At 47.4% G+C, this 16,716-nt stretch overlaps 1 protein-coding gene across 1 annotated transcript in view; it reads left to right on the top strand.

The window, feature by feature from the left end:
• PKD1 (polycystin 1, transient receptor potential channel interacting) overlaps window positions 1–16,716 on the top strand; it is an 86,048-nt gene that overhangs the window by 30,398 nt on the left and 38,934 nt on the right. The window contains exons 2-10 of the mRNA XM_042864009.1: window positions 3,181–3,252; window positions 4,338–4,409; window positions 6,092–6,261; window positions 7,732–8,400; window positions 8,701–8,884; window positions 12,607–12,821; window positions 14,156–14,268; window positions 14,351–14,477; window positions 16,081–16,358. Of these exons, the coding sequence (XP_042719943.1) occupies window positions 3,181–3,252; window positions 4,338–4,409; window positions 6,092–6,261; window positions 7,732–8,400; window positions 8,701–8,884; window positions 12,607–12,821; window positions 14,156–14,268; window positions 14,351–14,477; window positions 16,081–16,358 (1,900 nt within the window). The remainder of the gene's footprint in view (window positions 1–3,180; window positions 3,253–4,337; window positions 4,410–6,091; window positions 6,262–7,731; window positions 8,401–8,700; window positions 8,885–12,606; window positions 12,822–14,155; window positions 14,269–14,350; window positions 14,478–16,080; window positions 16,359–16,716) is intronic.

The following is a 16,716-nucleotide window of genomic DNA, read 5'->3' as shown; positions in this document are numbered from 1 at the left end:
GCTGCTTGGGGTACACAGGTGCCCGGTGTGTTTAACTCCCAGAAGTGGTCCAGCTCCATCCACAGGATGTCCCTGGCGTTGTTAGGGACTGGTGTGTACTTGCACACCATCTGTGAGGTGGATGCTGTCCCTGCCGTCATCCCGCCTCTCTCCCTGCAGTACACGTGGCTCTCCCAGCCTCAGGCAGGAATTGGTAGCAGGGCTGGGATGGAGCTGCAGGCTCCCAAGGTTCAGGCTGACGCCCTCATTACCAAATATTCCCTTACCCGCAGCTTCGCCTTCCCCACATGAGTGAGCCCGCTTCCAGAAGTTTTCTCAAAACTTCCTTTGCTCAGCACATATGTCAAATGTGTCTGTATTCTGGGAGGTATTGTGGAGCTGCATGGGGAGCTTTCTTTAGGGGCGTCTTTCACACAGCTCCTGTTCGGTTCCATAGTCACTGGTGGTGGGTTCTGATGCCTCCGCTCTCAAGAGCTCTTCAGAGGAGCAGGCTGAGCCCTCCCAGCCCCTTTGGTAGCACACAGTTCCATTTTACAGATGTGGATGGGATCAGGAAGCTGTGACTGGCCTCCAGCTGCCTTCTTCCAGGAGCACACCGTGTTCCTGGTGCCACGTGCTGCACAATTAAACACAATTTTTCTTTCTCCTCGTGGGCAGAGCAGCAGTCAGCATGTGTGCTGCCTTTCAATGGAGAGCTTTGTTTTCTGCTGGCTTCAGCCTTGTCTTGAACCTGCTCTGAATTTCCTCCAGCCTGGCAGTGGGCTGGGAAAATAGTCGTGGCAGTTTGTGGCACCGAGAGGCTGAGCTCTGTCCCACAGCCTGTGCCTGGGGTTTTATTGGTGAGTAGTTCTTTCCTATCCTGATTTTATTTTTTTAGCCTCCTTTGGTTTACAGCCCTCTTTCCCATGCCAGGAAGGTATAATGTTATTTTCCATACAAATTGGAGAGGGAGCAGTAGGAGAAGGCAAACAGGTGGCTGGAGGTGGCAGTCGCTGGCACCCGCCACCACTCCTGGCTTCTGCAGTGCTGGGCTGTCCACGGGAGCCTGGCTTCTCAGCAGACTCCTCGTGGAGGTCTGGTGAGGTGGAAAGCCAGAAGGTTTTATACTGATTCTTCATCAGATCGTGTTGGCAAGGTTGGAAAATAGCAAAGGTGTTAGGCTTTTGATTTGTAGATTGCCCTCTAGTGACTTGTCCCGTGGAGAGCATCAGCATCTTCACCAGGTCGGGACGTGAGCTCAGGCTGTGAGGTTGGTCCTGTGTTTGACCCCAGGAGCCAAGGGCTTGGGCTCTTAGCCCACGGCTCATCCCTTGGTTAAAGCTTTGAAAGCTTTCTTTGAGGTGAAATGGAAATAATGAGAAGGGATATTTGTGAAGAGCTTGGAAAGGCTCAGGACGGAGCCCTCCATGCACTGCAGGGGGATGGAGAAGAGTAGGCAGCTCTGTTGGAGTCCTTTGCTTCCTCCTTGCAAAGCGGCAGGACGGGAGGTAGAGGAAAGCAGAGGGAGCTGCAGGGACAGCAATGGGCTTGGAGCTGTCCCAGGACACCACATGGCTCCCAGTGCTATTGCAGTGTTGAAGACCTTTCCCTGCCCAATGCTTATTGCCCTGGCTTTGTAGCAGCAGGCAGTTGGGTTTGGAATTTCTCTTGTCTGAGTGAGGAGCAGGAAGGCCAAGGCATGAGACATCCGAGCTGAAAAACTGCTTCCTTCTGTCTGGTGCCTGAAAATTAACTGGGCTATTTCCATGTGTCTCAGAGGAGAAGTAGAATGTTCTCCCTGTTACACCGGGTCACCCATGCCCAACATGTGCACAGCTCAGCACGAAGATGCTAGCTTCTGGCTCTGCTCACCTGCCCAGAGCCTTCTGTGCAGGCTGCATGCTCAGCTGTTGGACTTGCTTTTCTAAGTGTGTTTGTCGAGCTTTTATTTTGCACATTTCTTGGCCTTCTTTATTGGTGTTGCTGATGTATTCTTCTGAATCCACTCTCAGCTTGGCAAAGAGCTCCTGGACAGCAAAACTGGGAAAAATAAATCTTTTAAAGAGACATCCATCCCTGTTACTCATCCCCATGGTTTCCTGGAATCATAAGTCATTTTTCTGCCAGTTTGGTTTAATTCTTTTCATTCAGATAGATTAAATATCAGATCAAACCAGGAATTAATTTATTAGGGAACAAAAATAAAAGGTGGGACAGGAAGGAGAGATTATGAGAGGTGCTCTTAGGAGAAAAAGGTGAGGAGGGAGCTGGGACTGTGTGCAGTGTGGCTGCAGGAGCTGAGCCATGTGTCCAGATCCATCCTGCAGAGATCCTGGTAGGAGAAGAACCATTGCCTCGGGCTGGGAAGAAGAGCATTGGTACTGCTCAGTGACTTTAACCAAAGAAGATTCATCTGAAACCAGGGGCTGGAGTTTATAGGGAACAAGCAGAGACTGATCAGTGGAATCTCACTTCTTAGCTGAGTGTCGTTTTACGCTTGAAAAAGAGGACATGAGGTGAAAAGAAAGAACTGAGCCAGATGACAAAAAGAATTTTGATTTGGATGAATTGAAGGATGTTGGTGTTACGGGGAGGGAATTAAAGATTTTTTAAACTTTGTTCATTTTATTGTGAAAATTGAGCTTGGTTTTAACCAGAAAATATTCTTAGTTGCTTCTCTTAAGCTTTTTCAGAGAGATCTTAAAAAAGATCTTTAAGCATTAAAAGTTGAGTGCATCAATTTTGTGATTAATTTCCTGTTCTTTGGTGTTACAGATGGATGTGGAAGTTCATATTCTTTTTCTTTTTTTTTTTTTCCATAAGTTAATTGCTAACTTAGTCCACATTACCTCTTGATTACTTCTTTGAACACGTATTAGAATTGAATAATTTTTTTGAGGTATACCTCAAATTCAGTAATACATTGATTACACCTGTGATTGTTCTAGGAATGCTGTAGAATGGTATGTGTACAATGGTAGGCCAGTCTGTCCCTACACATTATACAGTGCTGGGAGCAGTGCATGCTTTGTAGCTGGGAGAGGTGTTTTCTTTGGCTGGGAGAACCATTCCACATTAACACACTGAAACCTTTCTGTCTGCAGTCTGGATGGAGTTTGGAGAGAGGCTCTTCTAAACTCTACCGATGGAGAAATGACAAAAAGTTGAACAAAAGCTGAAAACTGTTTTTTCTTTCTCTAGGGATCTTTCCAGAAACAAGATCAGTGCTTTAGATGTCCAGATGTTCAGAAGCCTGACTTCTCTGGCAAAATTGTAAGTACATGCTGCGCACTTGTAGTCCTTCAGCTAGCAGAGCACGTTTGGGCTGGTATCATGACATGCTCACGTGTCGTGAGTAAGCCTTGCTCTTGGTCAGCCTCGCATTGTGCCCCAGCTGTATGTGTCCATGGCCTCCTTCCTCGAGGCGTTCAGCTGCACTGCCCAGTGAGGGCTGATTTGCCGCCTGGTGCTCACAATCAGGCAGGATCTGGCACGCTGTACTGAGTGGAGGGGAGATGAAGGTGAGAGAGCAAGTGGTATCGATCACAGGGTGGATTGCAGAATGGGAAATGATGGTAAAGCTGCGCTGTCCAGATCCTACTTCAGAGGGAACTGGGTGCTGAGGCTGTGGGACCTTGAGGAACTCAGCTGTGGTGAAGCAAAGTCCTGCCTTCACGTCCCACTGCTCCCAGCACCCTGAGGAAACTGCCCAGACTGAGTGGTCCAGGAGGAGAGCAGAGCTTTGACCATTAGCATGCTCGCTGGTTGAGCTGCTGGTCAGGTAGACTTGCACTACTACTTACTGTTGGTTCCTAGAGAAGGTTGAATGTATTTTAAGAAAAAATGGATTGTCAAATCCAAAAATGCTCCAGCACCCAAACCTGATTTGGTGGTTCAACCTGGGTAGCTGATAGCCAGGACAGCCTACCATCATTACATTTCAAAATCTCCTAGAAGGAGAACAACTCTTTGGAGGACTTGAAGTGCTAGAGCTGGACTTGAGCATAGGACCAGGCTGCCCAGAGAGGTTTGGAATCTCCTCCCTTGGAGATGCTCAGAAGCTGTCTGGATGTGGTCTGTGCACACCACTGCAGCTGGCCTGGGTTGAGGAGGGGTTTGAACCAGATGACCCCCAGAAGGTGCTTCCAACCTCATACACCCTGTGATTCTGCCACTTAATGCCTCACAGAAAATTTTGCCAGTGTATGTGCATAGCTTTTGAGACTGGGAGTGATCAGAGGGCAGGTGGCCACCAAGCAGAGCTTGGGACTGAGGTTGATCATGTTTTATTGGCTGGGAAGTTATTACCAGTACAATGAACAATTTTTAAACTTATTTTTTCCTTTTTTTTTTAACAGAGATATAAGCCACAACAAGATTTCTACATTAGAAGAAGGAATATTTGATAATTTATTTAATTTAAGTGAAATGTAAGTTCCTCCTCTTTGTTTCCTGGTTCCCTGTTGAGACCTTCCCTGGGAATTAAGTGCTGCCTTAGGGAGATCTGGGCCCCATACCCCACCTCATCCCCACCATGTGTAATGGCACACACTTTGTTAATGGCACACATCTGTGTTAATGAGGGAACTAAAGCCCTTAGTGCCCATTCACCCATCCAGCCCTGCCTGCTTGCCAGCTGCTTCCTTGGTGAGTTTTTGGCAGTAAACCTCATCTTTCTCTGTGTCATTCTCAAAACTTTTGAGCATTAGGAAACACAGAACTGGTGCAGGAAGCCTAAATCTGCTTGGCTGCTGGAGGGATGAGTCGATGCACTGACTCCCACCTTCTCATTACCAGGCCTCCCAGGTGTTACCTCTCCTCTCTCCAGCTGCTGCTTCCTCATCCTCCTACACCCCCTGCAGTTGCTTTCTAGACTCTCTCCTCTTTCTTCCTCAGGCTATGTCCTGCTCTTGGATCCTGTTGGTGCCACTTGTGCCTAACCTCCTCTTAGACTTCGCTTCTGTCTCCTGGATACCTCAAACCTCTGCTGCCACCCTCTTGGTTCCTCTACTCTTCCACACCACCTCTCCTGAGGTTGTTATCTCCAGTCACACCCCCCCCGTTCCTGCTGTATGGTCACACCTTGGGACCAGGAGAGCTAATGAAAGGACAGTGACCTGCCACACGTGTGTCAAAGTCATGAGAAGGCCCTTGAAGATCTTCTCCCTGAGTAATTCAGGTTCTTATGCTTATAATGATTTTTAACTGAAGTAATTGAAATCTGTGTTGATATGGGAAAGATATGTTTCAAAGGGATACCACATATTTCCAGGAGAGGTATATAAAATCACAGCACAGAATGACATTTCTGTGTCTGGAGCCAAAGAATCAACCCTCTGCTGTTTCTAAGCAAGCAAGAAAAAAAGCTCAGCTACACATTCTCCATGAAGACAAGGCACAAAGGGCATTTTCAGCTTTGCATTTTTGCTTGAAAATTGCACTAGAGAGACAGAAGGGATCCCTGCTGTGTCCAAGTGAGCCTGTCCCTGCTGAGGCTGGTCTGCAAAGTGGTGCTTTTAGTATAAAAATCTTGGGTTCAGCCCCTGCGGCAGCCCAGCCCAGCTGGCGTCAGCTAAACAAACATCTTTCCATCTCTGTCCTGTTCGCAGCTGAGTGCCAAAGGCTGTAATTTGGATCAAGCTTAGCTGCAATTAAAGTTTCCATCTTTTCATTAAACTGCCACATGGAAAGATTATCATTGACTTTGCATTTCTTTTTTGACAGATCAGTTTTATTCTCTTAGCTATTTTTTAATGGAGCTGTAAATAGTCTCCCTTAGCTGCAGAGGCTGCCATTACATCCAGTGGCTGTTAGATGGCAGGCTATTTTAAATATAAGATTGTGTCTGTAATTTGCTTCTAATTGCAACAATTATTTGTGGAGTGAAAAAAGTACTTGGAGTACTCGCCTAATTCTAGCCTCTAGAAAAATCATGTTAATTATTGCTTGATTCCCTATTCATTAGCTCCCCTAGCAGTACTCTCCGAAGCATTTCACTGGAGCTGCGCAGATGGGAACAGCGAGGGATCTGCACATTGCTGTAATTAACGCTTAGCACATGCTTCCCGTTGTCAAGTGAAGGCGTAACTTTCCTCTGATCTCCCTGTTACAGAAACTTAAGTTGGAATCCATTTTTTTGTGACTGCAAACTTTCCTGGTTGCCCCGCTGGGTGGAAGACAGAAAAGTGACCGTTATCCAGGCATCAGACACACGATGCGCACACCCTCCTGGGGTGGCAAACCTTTCTCTCTTCAGTGTTTCGTTCATCAATGCTTCTTGTGGTAAGGGCCGTTGGTGGGGAAGATGACTGAAAGGGTGGAAAGCTCCAAGCAGCCCTCAGATGGTTCTCGCTTTAGGCTGTCACTCTCTCAAGCCGTTAACAATCTGACTTTAAGCATTGGAATATCATTACAGTTGGTGGGACCTGAGGACATGATAAGTTGGATCTCTGCAGATGACAGGGCTCCATGTCAGGAGTTGTATAAACTCTGCCCTGATAAGCAGGCTGTCACTGTCTCCTGGTGCATGTTTCTGCCTGCCTTGGCCAGCACAAACATGGGGCACTGATTGCTTGGCAGGTGGGGAGGAGCAGCCCTAAAAAACTCAATCCTCACCAAGTGCTCAGCTATCTCTCTGAGTAAAAGGTAGAAAGAGTGCTCCTCAATCAGCATCAGACATCTCCTTTGATGCAGGGAATGGGAGCTGGGGGAAGCTAACTGAACTGCCCAGCAAAGGGCAACATTCCTCAGGAGCTCAAACCTAGCAGGTGGCTGTTCTGCTTTCCCCACAAATCACCCAGCACCCCAGCAGTACACTGCTTACCTGCTGCTGGACTCACTGCTGCTGTTATTCCCCTTGATAGTGAGGTGTTCCCCTCTTCATGTACCTCAGGTTAGCGTGGAAACAATTATGTCAGGCTGTCTTCTGGGGTAGTTCAGTGTAACGAGGATAGGTTGGAGAGAGCCCACCAGCTACAGTTCTTCCTAACAAGCTAAGGAATACGGCCAGATGGGTGATAAAAACAAGGTAGTTCTCATGTCATGGCTCTCCTCACAAGGGACTTTTGTTAAGAAAAATGGCTTAGCATTTGCGGGAAGGCCGTGGAGCAAGGCCGGACAGTTGGATGGATTCGATGTGGGAAGATCACGCAAGGCCAGGGCTGTTGAGATGTTTGGGGGGAAATGTTGTAGCAACAAGCAAAAACACACAAGCAACTGTGACTGGTCTGCGTGGGCAGAGCTGGACAGGAGGCAAGGCTGTCCCAGCTGGGCTGCGGCTGTGTGTGCTGCAGGGGCCATGCATATGTGCTTGGGGCAGGGCAGTGTCCCATCCCTCACAAGCTGGTGGGGGGAAAACAAACTGCAGGGACAAGCTGTTGCTCTGAGAAGGGTGTTGTTGTGGTTGTCATCATTGTGCATGCCTGTGTGTCCATGCATGCGTGCACTTTGTGCTCCCTGCAGCCAGGCACACGTTGTTTCTGTACATCTGTACACATTATATACGTGCGTCCTTCTGCACCACTCAGTTGCAGACTGTGCAGTATTGACCTTCCAGTTTGTTACTGGAAGTGAAATATGCTGCACCAGCCCAAGCCTTGGTACAACCTTTGGGCTCTTTTGGGCTCCTTTTAGGGTAGCTCAAAGCAGCTCCATGTCCTGTGGTGTGTCCTGGGTGGTGTCCCTTTGCAGGGTTTCATCAAAGCCATGGCTTCGGTGTCAGTTTGCAAGAGAATTTTCTATTCTCTCCTCCAGGAGCTCAATATGTTACGTGTCTGACAAGCAACCACACGGGTGAGGCTGAACTTGTCATCCTCTTCACATCTTCTCACCCTGGGAACCTCACTGAGGAGACCTGCAGTGCCCTCTGTTATGCTGAAGACCAGGAATATGGAGGTTTCAGCCCCCATGGGCAGTGTCTGTGTGGTACTGCCCACGAACCAAACTCTTCTTCCAGTTGTTTGCTGTTTTGCACTGAGCATTCATCTGGGCAGGCCTGCGGTGACCCATCCCTCATCCACTTTCCCTTCCAGGCACAGCTGTCTGTGTCTTTCGTAGGACTCAAGCCCCGGTATAGCCTACACCAGGCTGTGCTTTTCAATGTCAGTATTCCAATTGCTGTCAGCACTTTAATGTGGGAATTTGGGGACCAAACAGAGGTTCTCAACACCACTGGAAATGTAGCTGTCCACACGTATGCCTTACCTGGGCAATACAATGTCACTGCCACCCTCTTTGTGGGCACCAAAGTCTCGTATGTGCAGGCAGAAATTGAAGTGGTGGCTTCACCCCAACAGCTGGAACTGCAGTGCCCTTCCTTGATCAAGACAAACGAGAGTCTGAACATAAGGATCCGCAACAGAGGTGGCACTGGCCTCACAGTGCTATATGGAATCACAGCAGAGTCTGGAGAGCCTGGTAGAGGTAAGCACAGTTGTCTAGGAGGCCAGTGGGTGCTGGGCAAAGGAGGGGGTGGCTCTGGGTCCTGGGGCTACCCTCTCTGTTTCTTCCTGGTGAGGAGGAAGGGATGACTCCTTTGGCCATTCCTTTCACCCCTGTGCTTTGCCTGTGCTGACCAAGCAGTGCTTTGCTGTGTCAGTAGTACAGTTCAGCAGTGAATGGGATTTAGTGGCATCAAGAACAGGACAGGCATCTTGCTTTCCAGACTGAAATGTCTGGGCCCATAGGAAGAGCATCATGCCTTTGTTCTTCTACCTCATGCAGCAGTTCACCCTATGTGTCCCCATGATGGCATTGTCTTCCCGGGCAACAATCACTGCTATCAGCTGGTGGTGGAGAAAGCTGAATGGCTGGAGGCCCAGCAGCACTGCCAGGAGTATGGCAATGGAGAGCTGGCTTTTGTGAGCAGTCCCGAGATCCAGAGCTTCCTGGTCACTCACGTTATCAGGTAAGTGAGGAGAGTGAGGGTTAAGATTTGAGTGAGAGTTAAGATTTACCTGCTTCTGGATTTGAACCTAGAGAAGGAAGAGCCCAGCAGCAGGCAGCCATCTGCAGTCAGGCTGGAAGGAGATGTGGGTACAAGCTGAGTGTGGTACAGCACAGGGCAAGGCTGTGAACAAAGAGGAGGAATAGGCAGATTAGAGCCCTTGCTGTGCTTAACTCCTTTGCTTAGAGGCTGTGGAGGAAAGAAGAGGAAAGGGGCAGAAAGACAGGAGGTCAGAACCGGTGTCTGTGGGATTGCTGCTGGTGAGCACCTGGCAGTCTGTGTTAGTACCTGTGGGTGCCTCTGATCTGAGGCTCAGTGCAGGGTCAGGAGCAGGCATGGCTGAGCTGAGCAGACATTCCACCCAGGGTCCAGCACAATCTGCAGACTTAGCCTGAACAGTGGAGAGACAGGTGCTGGTGTCCTCAGGGTGCTTGGCTGCCTGGCAGGGCTGGAAAGTGACCTTACAACGAGCTCTCTTGGTCAGCAGAGTCACAGCTAGATCATCTGGTGTGGGACACTGTGACATGGTATGGGACTAGCAGCTGCTCTTGCCAAGCACAAGCCAGTACTGTAATCCTGCCTGGGAATCTCACATCCTCCTGGACACACAATTGCAGCCTGCAGCCCAGACCACTTCCCCTCTCCTTTTGCATCCTGAGAAGGAGCAGTGCTCCTCTCTGGCCCCAGAAACATCTGTTACACATCAGGACTCGGACTCTAATAAATAGACAGCAGAGAAGTGTCAGCCATTGGTTATATGGGCTTCTCCAAGTGCCCTTTATGCAACCAACCAGCATGTGGAGAAAATGAACAGGAAAGCTAGTAGGGCCTGGCAAGGTTTTGTCAGCGCTCTCAGGTGCAGAGGTTGGAGATGGCCACATAATAAATGTGACCCAGAAATTACTCGTGAAAGGAGTAGCTGCTGTGATATTGTCTTTGAATGGGCCTGCTTGAGAACTGACAGCCCTTCTTGCCAAGAGTGCGTCCTTGCCTTGTTCCCTTTGCACTGAGCTCTGTGCTGAGATCACAAATGTGATCCCTGCTTTGGAGAAGAGAAGTCTGTCCTGGCCACTCGGTGCGCTGATTTATCAGGCGTTGCGTGCAAGGTTTTTGATGGACTGCAGCACAAGGAAATCATGAGACCTCAGAAGAGAACGAGCCGCCCAAGCTGTTTCCCAGCTGCTGCCCCACGTTGTTCTCTTTCTCAGTCCCCTTTATTTCGTCTATTTATTTTATTAATCCATTCAGATAAACATGAATGAGACAGTTCCAGGATGCGATTTCCCTAGTGATAAAAGACAAATCAAGCAAGCCGCGGGTTTTTGGAACATGAAGAATCCATAGTTTCTTGTGGGAAAATGGCAGAAGCAGAAGTCTGTTTCCCATTAGAGCACGCACCGCAAGGACTGCTCTCTTTTCTCCTTTGCTCCTATTGCTTGGTGACTTCCCCAGGAGCAGTACATGCTGAACTGATCCCCTCTCCTCCTCCAGGAGCAGAGTGCTCCAAGTCCACACCCCTCATGAGACCCTATCTTCCCCTCGGTGTGCAGAGAACCCCTCTCCCCTTTCAGGCCTCCTCAGACTTTGTTCTCATCCTGCTTCCCCAAGGGAGGCAGCTTGTTCCTTCCTTAGAGGAACACCCACACTTTCCTTCAAAGAAGGGTGTTGCCCTCTCCATTGAGCCCCGTTGTTCCTCTCTGCAAGGTAATGTGCCAGCCCATGGGGCAAGGATGGGAAGCAATCCAGGCAGCCTTTTTCTTTTTTTTTTTTTTTTTTTTGTTTACTTGCACTTAGATCATAGCTGGAATTAGAAAAGGAAAAACTCTATTGGGTTTTACTGATGGCAGCAAGCAGGCGGTTTCCTAGGCCATTCTCCCTAATCCTCTGCCAGTGGTTCGGGAGCAGAGCACAGCAGTTATTTATTTTTTAATCTTATTTGCAATGAAAACTACTGATTCACAGAACAGCTATTTTTGTTGTCGTTTTTCAGCATGACCTCATTAATCATTTCATCCGGCATGAGCCTAGTGGTAGAGAGACACCAGTTGTCTCCCTTGTGTGCTCCTTCCAGAGCAGCTGTACCAGGCTATGCGTGCATCGGAGCAGAGGGGCACAGCAATGCGGAATGGACTGAAGCATGCAGGAGGGACTGTGGGGAAGAAGCAGGGGGTTTCTGAAGGTTGCATGCTGAGGCTGTTCCCCCCAGAAGTTAATGTGGAACAAATGCCTCACTTTCTGCTGGGTGCGATTAGAAACAGTTGTCCAGGCTGTTTGTGGCTATGAAAGACCACTCAGCACTTTCCACCAGAATCTCTGCTGGGTTTCAGCCAGTTTCCAACTGTGGAAGGGACATGTCATTTTCCTAAAATGGTCCTGGCAGTTTCTCCTGTATATGGAGTTCTTTTCCCTGCAGAGTTTTGGCCACTGCTGCTTGCCCCCTGCTGCATTTCTGCTTTCAGAAGTGATTGAGCAGTTTATTATCTCCCTATGTCTGCATCGAAGGTCCCTCAAGTTGAGCAGAAGCTCCTATAACTGGCACTGTCTGAGGTTTAATCCTGCCCAGGTATTAGTTCCACTTGCAGTGGAGAATCGACCAATGGCAAATTCCACAGGTCTCCAGAAAACGAAACAAAAGCTTTCTGAAAGATGCAGGTTTCTTCAGATAGTTGATTAGAATCATAACGTTCCTCTTAAGTCACAACAAAATGGGCTTAAAAGTATCTGTGAAGGTCATTTAAACTCTAATGCAGGCAGGCTATTTTAACAAACTACTCTTCTAACAGGGGGCCTGAGGTTCAAGTTAACCTGCTGATGCTTCTTAATTTGCAGATAATCCCACTCATCTGTGTTGTGCTGTGTTTGCTCAGCTATGGAAAACTGCTGTCAGCCCTTCCAGTCCCCATCCTTATGAGTGGGGAAACCAGGCTGTGTCTTGATAAGGGCAAACAAACATCATGTTGCTTGAGAGAAGCTACTCTAGCCTGAGGAAGCAGATGTGTGCTACTGGAAGGAGTCCTGGGAAGTTCTCAGACAAAACCTCATGACTCTTACATCCAGTTCTCACGTTCCAGTAGCCTCCTCTGATACTTTGTGCTGTCCCAGTTGTGGCTGAGATGAATCAGTGCTTACAAGTTTGTCATGAGTTCTGTGGTGCTGATGGAGCCTTGGGTCATCTTGTAACCTGAGTGAGCAACCTGCACTTTGGGAATGGAGTGACTCAACCTGAAGACCAAGAGCAGAGATTTCCAAGGGTCTGAGTCAGCTGCACAGTGATCCCCACGAGCTCTTTCTCCTTCCCAGCTCTGTTTCACTGTAGCATATTGTACTGTTGGCATTGACGGCTCTATCCAGATCCTTTTGGTGCAGCTCTCTCCTCAGTACATCAGAGGGCAGTTGGCTTTCTGTACCTGTAGATCAGAGGTCAGTTTGTAGAAAGGAGGACGGTGTACCATCTGGTGGCAAAATTTATTCTGAAATCTTTTAGTAACTAAAAGACTCCTTTAAATGCAGCCTGTGACACCCGGATGGAGCTGTTGTTAAGATTATTATTTTCATAGAGAACCATAGATGGCATCTGTCCCAGATCTTTCTAATACTCGTGATTTCCTGAAATCCACCCCCTTTTTTTATTTCTTTTTCTTCTTCTTCTTTTTTTTTTTTTTCTTTTTTTTTTTTTTTTGAAGGAGCCTTGATGTCTGGATTGGATTCAATGATTTTGGAAGCACTGAAGCACAGCAAAGAGGCGAAGGATTTAATATAGAGAGCTGTCAGAACTGGCTTCCAGGAGAACCCCATCCATCAAATGCTGATCACTGTGTCCGGATGGGCCCAACAGGCCAGTGTAACACAGACCTGTGCATGGCCAAGCACAGCTATGTGTGCGAGTACAAGCCAAAAGGTGGGCTCTGCTTCTCTCCTGCTCTCAGCTGGCATCGTGGGCAGGCAGGTCTGTTGGCATGTGCCAAGGAAAAACAGGGCTGTGAGGCGATGCTTGTCCAAACCATTGCCCCAGTTGAGTGGGACCAGCAGCAACCGCAATATTTCCACTGTGAAGAATTTGGCCCACCCCAATCTTTGCTATCAGTGTAAGTGGAGAAAGGAGTGAAGCTTTGATGCAGAGCTTTGGAAAGAGCATCCCTCTGTTATTTGAGGAGTCTATGCTGCTGCATAGGTCAGAGCTGCCGTCCTGCCATGATGTCTTCTGCTGTCTTTCTGTGGTATCTTGCGATCTGTGGGTTGTTGGGGTATTGTGATTTAAGAGACTGTAGGGCCTCGAAGATTATTATGTGAGCTTTTAAGTGGTGTATAATATGGTGTGCAGATGTATACAGCATCCCAAATCTGGTTTGGGAGATACAGAATAATAGAAAATTAGAAGCTAAGAATAGAATTGGAAGAATTAGAAGCTAAGAATAGAAGTTAAGTTGGGTTTAAAACAAAGGGTCAGTTTTGGTCCTCTAAATTAAGGCCGAAAGAGATATATCAGCATCTGTTAACCTCTTGGTCAACATCAACCTACTTTCCTCATCTGGCCCTGTGCAATTTGGTATAAGGGCTGTTTCCAGAGATAGATGGTGCAAGTGTTGGTCTGTTGCACTGCTTTGAGGACCCTGTTTCAGGGAGGCTGTTAGGAGAAAAGTCAGTTCCTGCATCTTGGGCAGCCACTTCCCCAGTACAGCAAGGTGTATGGAAAATACATTCCCACCTTCCAGAAAACTAATGCAGCAGGGGGATGTCATGAGTAAGAAGAAGTAGGAAGAACAGTGAATACAGGGTGTGATTTAGGTAAGAAGGAAAAGTCAGATCTGGGAAGACGGCCCACTGGCCCTGGTGTGAGGAACAGCATCAGCTGGTTGTGCTCAGTCCCCAGAACCTGACCTGACTGTGATGGAACCAGAGCTGTTTGCCAGTGATGGAAACCAGCTGGCCCTGGCCACATTTCCCATGAGGCCCAGGAGGACAGGGGATATGGGGAGTGCATTGAAAGCAAATTATGGGGTGTTGGCATTGCTCCTAGTAGTTAAAGTTGCTGCTTATACCTGTAAGAAGATGGTATTTGCAGCATTACAGCAATTGTGTCTCTATTAAAGTTCTAGTTATAGGTTTTTGAGTGGACCAAGCCCTGCTTTAGTTCTGTTGTGTGGAATAAACAAACATGAGCATCATGGGGAGGATAGCTTCAGGACCTAGTGAGTCTCATGGGCTTTCTTCAAATACTTCCTTTGCAAACAGGAGTTCTCTTAAATGCTGAAAACTTCTTTGTGGGAGACCCTGTGTTTGACACACACGTGGCTGCAAAAACCATGATGGAAGATACGCTGTCATCTCCACTGCAAGCTGTGGAGGTAAGCAGGATTTGCTCATCCTACTGCTGCAGGGAGAGTCCAGGAAGATGCAGATAGGTGAGAGCTTTGCTTTACTTTGCAGGTGATGGTGTTCCCTGAGCTGGCATTCAGGCACGATGGATATTTGTCTGCCCTGGAGTTTGTGACACAGGAGCTGCATCAGCCCGTTCAAATGAGGTTTCAGGTGCATAGACCAGTGGATGGAAAAGGTGAGGCATCTCTTCTTAATGCTTTTGGTATCATTAGAGCAGGTGCTCCGAGGGCCATGTCAATCTGAATGTGTGTGGCTCTGTCTTTAAGCAAAAACTTTGAAGCCCTAAAGAATTAGAGATTTGGTTCTGTGTTTTGAAAAGTCTCAAGTGCAGAATCTGTGGGTGTAGTTGGACAGCCTGAGGTTGCTTTTTAGAAGTAGGTGTCCTGGAGAACTGAACAGGGGGAGAAACTGAGTGGATGAACTTTACATCAACCTGACAGTTTAGAAAGGGACAGAGCCACAATTGTGTGGAACAAAGCCAGAGATCAAAGCTGTTCTGTTGCAGCCAACCAGCACAGCTGAAGAAGAGATTTCTGGATGGAGACGTGGTCCTAGAAAAGTAATGAGCTGTGAATGGCTGATGGTTCATGACCAATATGCAAATAAATAATGACTCTTCGTCAGTTATGGTAGTCTGATTAGTGGTGGGTTAACAGTGGGGATTGCAGATTTGTGACCTGCATCTGTGACAGTGTTGGTACAGAGGGACAAATTTCCCTTGGCTGCTAGCTGAGTGCATTGCTGGAAGTGTCTCCTCTCCCATTGCTTCTGTGACCGAAATCTTAAAACAGAGGAACACTTTTCTTCTTCAGAAGCTCTGGGTTATATCCAGTTTTCCTCCTGGCTATCACTAATTAGCCTCTCCTGCTCTCCTGGGCCTTTGTGTGACAACAGGTTCAGGCACATTTGTCCACCTGCTCTGACTTAAAGCAGAATGTTTGAATCAGACATCAAATGCAGAGGTGATAGCTATAGAAATACAGGACCTTGTGTTTCTCTGTTTAGTTTAAGCTGACCAGCACCTGCAACTTAAGAATGATACTTCTTCCCCACAAAGATCCCAAGTAGTTCCTTATGGCAATGTTACCTGTCTCCACGCATCAAGAATAATGAGAGTGTTTGAAACGTGTGTAGAAGGAAATTAACCTTCTGAGCTATACTTCTATGCTTTGGGAGGACATAATACGTCTAAAGGGAATGTGTTCTGGTCCATCTGGCCCCACAGGTTAATGAGGAAGAATATTTTCTTGAGTCCATTTGTTCCTGATGGATGAGATGATCTAATAAGCCTTGTATTCCTTGTACAACAGCTCAATACTCACAATTTTGGCAACAATTAATTTTGCTGCAGATTTTTTGCTATAGCCATATAGTTGGCTGGTTACAAAAGGGTATTTTTTGACACTGATACTTTAACATGGAAACAGTAATTTAAGAAAAGTTACTTAATGTGTTTTCAATGTCAAAGCCAGCTCTGCTTTTGCTTGGACTAGCTTTCACTTGAACACAGATCTCTCTTAGATTGCAAATTGGCGCATTCTCCCTGGAAAAGAGACTAACTTTGTTTTTAACAAACTCTGTGCCTTTGTGAAATTTTCCAGTAACACTGGACTCTTCTGACTTGCATAGCACCACGATGCATTGCAGTTGCAGCATTGATGATGAAGTCATCATCAGTCACAGGGAGAAGAATATGGTGAATTTGGAGCTGAATAGAATTGCACTATAAGTATTGCCTGTTAAAATGGTAATCTTTGCTTTCTCTTCACCTCTTCCAGAGTACCAGGAGGGACAAAATGCTACAGAACCATTTCCTACTTCACAGGACGATGGGAACTATACTCTAGTTGAATGTCCTTCTGGCTTCCAGTGGTGTCATTTGACTAATTTGTGCTCATCAGCAAACAACTGCTGCAACGCGACGGAGTGTATCAACAGTTCTTTTGCCAGCAGCCCTATCCCTGCATCCCCTCAGCACAATGGCAGCCAGCTCAGCTACGAACTCATCAAGGAATTTCTCTTTACAATACCAGCTGGCCCTTCTTCCCCTTATCTGGTCAGTCTTTATTAGCTGCTGTAACTAGTGAGTAGGTGGGGCAGTTTTCTCTGAATGCTTTGGGCAAATTAAGAATTTATCCCAGTCTGCAGATGGAGAAGCTGAAGTCCATTCAGATGAAATGGCTTACCCAGGGAATACTTAGCAGGCCTGGCACAGAGCTCATGCCACCACTTTCTGTCTTCTTTTCTGTAAGCTGCAAACTCCCTGTGGTAACAACAGTAGGACAGTTAGGCAAAAGACTGTGCAGATGCTCTGGGCTATTCCCATTGCACTTGAGAAGTGGAGATAGAGCATAAAGCTGTCTTCCATGTTAGAACACTTGGTTCAAAGTGGCCAAGGAGAGCAGAATGGTGAA

Source organism: Lagopus leucura, unplaced genomic scaffold, assembly GCF_019238085.1.
Source record: "Lagopus leucura isolate 7727_CA_CO unplaced genomic scaffold, USGS_WTPT01 Super-Scaffold_760, whole genome shotgun sequence".
In the NCBI taxonomy this organism is placed as follows: Eukaryota; Metazoa; Chordata; class Aves; order Galliformes; family Phasianidae; genus Lagopus; species Lagopus leucura.
The sequence above is the reverse complement of the archived record's forward strand: the minus strand, read 5'-3'. Positions and strand labels throughout refer to the sequence as shown.